Source organism: Acomys minous, assembly GCF_964271855.1.
Source record: "Acomys minous genome assembly, chromosome: 18".
Taxonomy (NCBI): Eukaryota; Metazoa; Chordata; class Mammalia; order Rodentia; family Muridae; genus Acomys; species Acomys minous.
This window is the reverse complement of record NC_140501.1, coordinates 37,858,804-37,866,271: the sequence shown is the minus strand read 5'-3', so window position 1 is coordinate 37,866,271 and position 7,468 is coordinate 37,858,804. Positions and strand designations below refer to the sequence as shown.

General features: G+C 42.3%; 1 protein-coding gene across 2 annotated transcripts; it reads right to left on the bottom strand.

Annotated features, from left to right (window-relative positions):
- Positions 1–1,273: 1,273 nt before the first annotated feature.
- LOC311589080 (sperm motility kinase X-like) lies at positions 1,274–7,267 on the bottom strand. 2 transcript variants are annotated; one of them, XM_084767383.1, is made up of 3 exons: positions 7,157–7,267; positions 3,251–5,110; positions 1,274–2,124 (listed from the first exon to the last, which is right to left on the bottom strand). In XM_084767383.1, the coding sequence occupies exon 2, from the start codon at positions 5,086–5,088 to the stop codon at positions 3,280–3,282; it is 1,809 nt and encodes a 602-aa protein (XP_084623509.1). In that variant the 5' UTR covers positions 5,089–5,110; positions 7,157–7,267; the 3' UTR covers positions 1,274–2,124; positions 3,251–3,279. The 2 variants fall into 2 exon arrangements, with proteins under 2 accessions (XP_084623509.1, XP_084623508.1); XM_084767382.1 differs by lacking the exon at positions 7,157–7,267 and having other exon boundaries at positions 3,251–5,181.
- Positions 7,268–7,468: the final 201 nt, after the last annotated feature.

Here is a 7,468-nt window from a genome sequence, read left to right as displayed (position 1 = left end):
GAAAAGTGGAAGTGATTTAGGGTAGCCATTGAATACTAGAGAGAGAGAAAGGGGTTGACAAGTATACTGGGTTCTTTTCCCAAGGGTTGCAGAACTCTATTCCTGACATTTCTAATCATAAAAGTGAGTGCACCCACCTCAGTTAGAGTTTTAGGTGCATGCACCATCCACCAGGGTGAGGAGATATTCCCGCACTCTGTGGGGCCAATACAGTGCTTTCATAAGAATAGGGGAGGGATTAAAAATATGAAGTCTTGCTGGCACTGTTTGATCATATCTAACAGGTGTCATGTCTTTTACGGCTGCATGAATGGTGCCTAAACTGCCAACAGTCTCAAAAGAGAAATTTTGTGGGGAAGAGGTTTTAACCTCCTTTTAGGAGATCAAAGAGAGGCTATAGGGTACTGATAGTCAAGGAAAAGTAGGGTCAATTAAGATTTCCCAAAGAACTTTTGAGGGAGTTGAGAGTTACAGTTTAAGGGAAGGAAAGAGTGGGTTTAAAAGGGAATAAGGTATTGGGGTGATAGAAATTTCCCTTTCCAAGAATGCAATGGCAGGGGGAAAACTGAATTTTGTGAGGAACTATTTTAAGTCCTAGGAAGGATTGGGATAGTATTAAGTGATCCTTTAGTTAGTAGGAGAAGGCGGAAATGATTCCTCACAAGCAAACATCCATATAATGATAAAGGTGGAGACCATATTCTAAGTAGGCCTTACTGATGTGACAAAGACTTCCTGACAGCTGATGGGACTCCTCATATCACAAGACTGACCCAGAGTTGTTAATGGAGGATATTGAGAACACAAAACATTGGTAATGCTGAGGGTGGAGAGAAATAGAGGAAAAAGCAATCTTTTAATAAGTTTTTTTTCTGCAACTTATGAAGAAATAAACAGAAAATCTGATTTTCTTGACTAAGATATCTTCTTAAACACCCTACTCATCTAAACATACAAGACTCTGGTTTAATATTTATTTGCTAAATATTACACAGACTCCATTCTCATATAAAAATCACAAACTCTCACTGTGAAAATTTGCTGTCCAATAACGTTCATTTAACTACTTTTCATCCGAAACATATCTTCGCATATAGTGTATTCAGAATTGAAGGCAGCAGTGAGAAACCATGCATGTGATGGGAGCTGGGAGCAGTGGCACTGGGTGAGTCTTTTCTTCTTTGCAGGCATGTATCAATAACAGGGTTGTTTCCTCCCCCCAGCAACCATGACCAGTGTTGCTTGCCAAATTCCCAGCTCGCCTTTCCTCATCAGCAAAGTGAAAAGTGGGGGGGGGGGGCAGGGGCGGGGAAGCCACTTATCACCAAATTGAGATTAGAGCCACAACCATCAGCTTCTGGATCTTCTGTGGGATGGCAGCTTTCTTTAACTGTTCGCACAGAGACTATGGGTCCTTTTGCTTCTGCTCCATGGCTGGATACTCATTATATGCTGCTCCTTGGGGTCAGCCGTGGCCTGCCGTTTCACATCCTCAGGGCCCCTCATGTCTATGGTACTGTGCCATCCTACAGCATTGGTGACCATCTACTGCCTCTTTACACCTGGGGCCCAGATCTAGCACCTTCTGGTACACATCTATGGCTTTTGAGTAGCCCATCATGGCTTCCAGGGCAGCTGATTTGTGTATGTAACCCTTAATAAAGGTTGGCTTCATTTGGGTGCATTCCTGACAGTTGTTGAGTGCCAGCTGAATCCCCAGGAGATTAATGCAGCAGGCACCTCAGTTGTTATACAGTTTGGAATCCCTGGCTTCACTTGGTTGCTTCTGTTTACTACTTCATGACCTGGGGGTAGTCCCCTATCTGGAAGCCTTCATTTCCCTTGTTCTTCTTATCCAAAGCCAACTCAGGGTTGATGTAGGCCAGTCCTATATCAATATACTGGATGATCTCTGCCTGCTGAAACTTCTTGAGCATGCCTGGGGTTTGTTGCTCTGCTAGAGATTTGTGGTACAAATGGACTGCATCCTTGTCTCTTTCTTCTTTGAAATAGGGATAGCAATTTGGGCATACACTTTGCAATCTATTTATAATATTTCTGAGGCCCACAGAGTGTATCATTTGACTGACAAAACTGAGGTACCACCAGCCATCATGAATACACCTAAATGGGAAGAGTTAGATGGATTATGAGTTCAGATCTGCCTCCCAGAATCCATCCTTAGTCCTTGGGGGTCTCAGGTGATCTGCGAAGGGTATGACACACCCACGCACATGTGCACATGCACACACACACGCACACGCACACGCACACGCACACGCGCACACACACACACACACACACACACACACACACACACACACACTTCTGCAAACACAGGAAACACAGGAATGCTTTGTCCCTGGTCAGCTTGTGATAGAGACACAGCTTGCCATGAGCACATAGCTATTCAGAATTCCTACCTGGCTACTCTTCCCCTGCACATGACAGTATGCTCAGCAAACTGATCTCCACTCTCTGGTGTCAGCCTACAGGGATCACAGTGCCCCTAACAGCTCTTGGAACAGACACAAGAGAGGGAGCATCTTCGTAGAAATAAATATGCAGGACTTATACTTGGCTGTGCTGGCACTGGGCCAGCATGGGTACTCAGGCTGCCTCCCCAGGATCCATTGCTCCCTTCACCAAGCCTTCTGCATTCTTGCCCAGTGTTGAGTATTATCCCCTGCCCTCTAAATCTTGTTCACGTTTCTTAGGAAAGATGCTGTGTAATTTGCTTTTTAGTGTGATAAAAAAATTATCACCAAACTCTGAACTGTGCATTTTTATAATCTGCAGTTTGTTTGTTTGTTTGATTGATTTTTAGTCCATGAATTATATCAGTGAGTTAAACCACTTGCTTCCATGCCAGGACCCACATGGTATAAAGACAGAACTGACTCATGAATGTTAACCTACACACACACACAAACACACACACACAAACACACAGACACACACACACACACTCACACACACAGTAAATAAATATTTTTAAAGGACATGAGCCAGTTGTAGTGGCAGATACCTGTAATCCCAGCACTCAGGAAGATAGGCAAATCTCTGAGTTCAAGGCCAGCCTAGTCTACAAAATGAGTACAGGACAGCCAAGGCTACACAGAGAATGTCTGTAAATAAATAAATAAATAAATAAATAAATAAATAAATAAGAATGAAAGAAAAGAAAGAGACATCATTAAAAGAAATAGTAAGCCTAGAAGCAGAAGGGCATTGTAGCTTCTCCACCTACCTGGTACCACGCATGCCTCCTCAGCCCTTTTAGCCGCTAGCCAAGGTTTTGTTATTGGCTAGACGCTCTCTCCTTTGGATTGGTAAACAGCAACATAACATCCCCAGTCCTCTCACAAAGCCAGTCTTCATGGTCTTCCAGATCCGCTTTCTAAATGGGGCTCTGGGTGCAATCTGGCTCTGGCCACTGAGATTTCCCTGGTGCGTATCTGGGGAGGATTGACCAGGCTCTTTTTCTTGTACAGTGGGACATTTACCCTGGTTCTTCTCACTGGAGAATGAAGGTGATCTATCCTGTGAGGTGATGTTGCTCTGTGAACCAGCTGTAATCAGTTCATAGGGCTGTGCCCTGAGGTCCTCCTGAGATGAGCCTTGGGGGACAGATGAGCCAATATTTTTACCAGTTTTGGTGATTTGCTCACCCTGGCCTTCCTCTCCAGAGGCATGATGAGATGAAACAACCTGTGAGGACACCTTGTTCTTTGAATTATTAGAACCAGCCTTGGACACAACCAAGGATGAATGGCTGAAACAGGTTTCTGGTGATGTACTGCTCATGAAAGGAGCCTTGTGGACACGCCGTTGGCAGATTGTGAGAACAGGTGTTTTCTTCTTGTATGAGCAGTTCAAGGTGGTCGGCATACTGTTCCTCCTTCCATGGTACTTGTGATTATCAGAACTCTCCAGTGCAGTGGGTAAGACAAAGGTTGGTAGTGAACAGACACCTGATGTTCTCTTTATAGTTCCTTGAACTTTCAAAGTTGGCTCTGTAAGGTGCAAGGTTTGGTCTGAGTGCCTGGACCTGAGTTCTTTTATAAAGCTGTCTTCCCAGGGTGACTGTTGCCTAAGAATAAGATAAGTAGCCATGACCGGGTCAAATTTTTTCTCTTGTAAAGATTCCTTTATCTCTTCCTGTGTGTATCCCATGACTCCCATGATGACCATGACAGTGGGGTCTGGGTGGTTGTAAGAATTTTCTCTTAAGGGACTGGGAGAACCTTCTCTGCCATGCTGTAGCCATTGAAAGTTTATGATGTCTCCTATTCTTGGCCTTTGTTCAGGGTTTACAGTTAACAATTTAGCAATTGTGTCCCAAAGCTCTGGTGACAGCTTGAACGCTATAGAGTACTTTCCTTCAGTGATCCTCCGCTTTAGTCCTTCATGTGTATGCCCATGGAAAGGCAGGGAGCCTGTTGTCATAAAATACAATACAACGCCCAGGCTCCAGACGTCAATTGCTAGACCATCATAGCTTCTACCTTCAAAGAGTTCAGGGGCATAATAAGGGAGGGTCCCGCAAAACGATGCCAGCTTCTCTCCCACAGTAAGCTTGGTGGCCAGGCCAAAGTCACTAAGTTTTATGTTTCCTTTTCTATCCACTAGTATATTTTCAGGTTTTAGGTCCCTGTGGGCAATTCCTTTCTGATGACAGTAGTGGAGGGCATGTACCATCTGTTTAAATAGCCTACAGGACTCCTCCTCTGGCAGGCAGCCCAACTCCATTATCTTGCTCAGCAGATCTCCTCCAGGAGCATGTTCTATGATCATATACGTGTGATTTTTAGTGTCTACTATATGCAAAAGTTTAACAATATTGGGGTGGTCCAGAGATTTCATTATTTCAATTTCTGATTTGACGAGGGTGTACATTCTGCCTTTTGGGAGAAGTTTTACTGCTACCATTGTCTGAGTGAGCATGTGCCTAGCCAATTTAACTTCACCAAATGCTCCATGGCCAAGTGTACTTTGAATAGTATAATGTTCTGTTAAATCATCCTCCTCAAAGGCGGTGGACACTAGGTTTCTAACACCATGCCATCTCCTCATCTTTGTTGACATAGATGCTCAGAATCAACACCAACTAGAGACACAAAATAAAAATTAATTAAAAGTAGCTCTAGAGGAAACAGAAAAAAAATTCTAAAGTAATAAAGACAGATGTCCCAGATAACCTAATGATGCATAGGAAAACAAGAACTAGACAAATCCAAATGAATAAAAGACAAAGAGTTGTTAAAAAAAAAAGATAATTAAAAAAGAACATTTAACATTGGTAAAAATGAAAATCTAAAACCAAAACCATAAATTTAAATGAGTGAACTAAAAAGATACAACCAAGATCCTAAAGCACAGACAGGAGAGTCAAAAAAAAGTCTCATTCCTTCAAAGTCAAATCATCACCAGATTCTGCAAAGCCAAATTATAACCAGCATTTAAGTTCAAAACATCTTCAATATCGAGTCAAAAGCTTCACCAGCTTCCAAGAATGAAAGATCACACAACAGCTCAACTTGCTAGAAGGAAAATAACCTTCCCTAGGCATTGCATTATATGCACTCTAGTCAGTCTTTCCTCACAAAGTTTCATGTGAGGTCAGAGCAAGCGTGGACCAATGAGGGATGGGCACACTCTTGTCCAGAAGGACAAGATTAACAATTCTGTGGAAACAAGTGCCCAACAAGAAGCAACTAGCTTCCCTCATACCATGAGGGAACAGGGAAAACATCGTAGCAGGAGTGTTTAGTGCTAGTATGCGGTTGCTTACACTGTACTGGTAGTCATGTCACCTCTAATGCCATTCCAGTTGAATGTTTCCTGGTGCTAGTCCCTACCAACTATAGCTAGACCATAACTTCTGAAGATAGTGTAACCAGAAGGAGACCACATGTTCAAACACAAGGGTCTATAAGGAACATTTCACATGTAAATTGTGGATGTACCATCTCCAATTTAATAGTAAACCCAACAGGAATGCTAACAATGGTAATATGGGCCCTGAAATCTATGTTTTACTGGGTATAGGCTCTGATATTTACCAGTAACAAAGTGAACCCAGAGGATGTTCCAACGATCTTTGCTAGCAGAACCAAAATGCTGTGGCAACATCTGGCTGTTATGGATCTCATATAATATGTCCAAGGTGTCCATTCTTCTCTGTAAACTTACACTGTTGTGGAAATAGTGAGAATCTCTAACTGGCACTGTGCCATATAACAAAATTTTTAGTCTCCCAACATACCCGAGGACAGGTTATACCTGTGGGACCCATAGGAAAATCTAGCCACAGTTCCCCCAAGAGACTCATTAGATTTCTCCACAGAAACTAGAAGCCTAGAAGTCCCTAGAAGTAGGCAGACATTTTTTCATACCACCAAGTAAAAAAAAACTGTCTGTCTACCTAGAATCTGGCAAACAGAAAAAGCATTCCTCCCATAGGCCTGGGAGCTGGACAACAGTCAGTTGCCATAGTCTTCTCCTCTTCTGCAACAAATTGCCTTAGAAAAGAAAACTTAATAACAACCGAAATTGATTTCTTGGACTTCTGGATGTTGGTAAGTTAAGACCAGGATATTCCAGGTATATGAGAGACACTTTCTTGTTCTAACATGGCATTTTGTTGTGTGTTTTCATGTGGTCCTGAGAAAGCCTGAACCTCACTTTCAGGCTCTTTTCTATGGGTGACACATTCTGCCATGTTGGAGAACCTCCTGCGTTGGTACCTCCAAAGGCCCTAACTCTCTGTATTATCATCACCTCAGGACTGAAGACTCAACACAGATTTGGAGGGACACATGTTCCAACATGATACCCCTCAAACTGGAATTGCTTACTATTAGATGTACCCTGCATGACTAGAGGGATTCCAGTCACTACACTGAGGGACATCAGTATCCCAAAGACAAGATAACATAGCAAGTACCTGGGTAAGTATTAGGACATAACCATTATTAAAGTCATGCTGAGATGAAGGAGTCCAAGGTATAAGGTGAGATATTCTCTTGTCCAGATTGATATGAAATATTTAATGAATAATAGGCACTTTAGGCAAACATATAACAGATGAATTATGAGAGCATTTCTAACCTGATGGGGAATGGGATTCTTTTGCTTCTTTTTCCTCACCTACCTTTCCAGTCACCTCATTCTTCATCGATTACCGTCCAACCCCCCCCCCCGCCTCTTCCTTCTCATGCAGAAATGGTAGAGATGAAATTTCTTACTTTGTACACTTAATATTTACTAACAAATTCTATGAAAAAATTTAAAAGAGACAAAGAAAATGAATAGTTAGAAAAATGAAAGATAACCAACAATGCACCTTTAAAATATGTAAAAATTAACATTTGAAGCCAAAACCATAAATTCATATAAAGTGAAAAGCTATAACCAACAGCCCCAAAGCACAGCCAATACCGTAAGGAAATGTTCACTCAGTCAA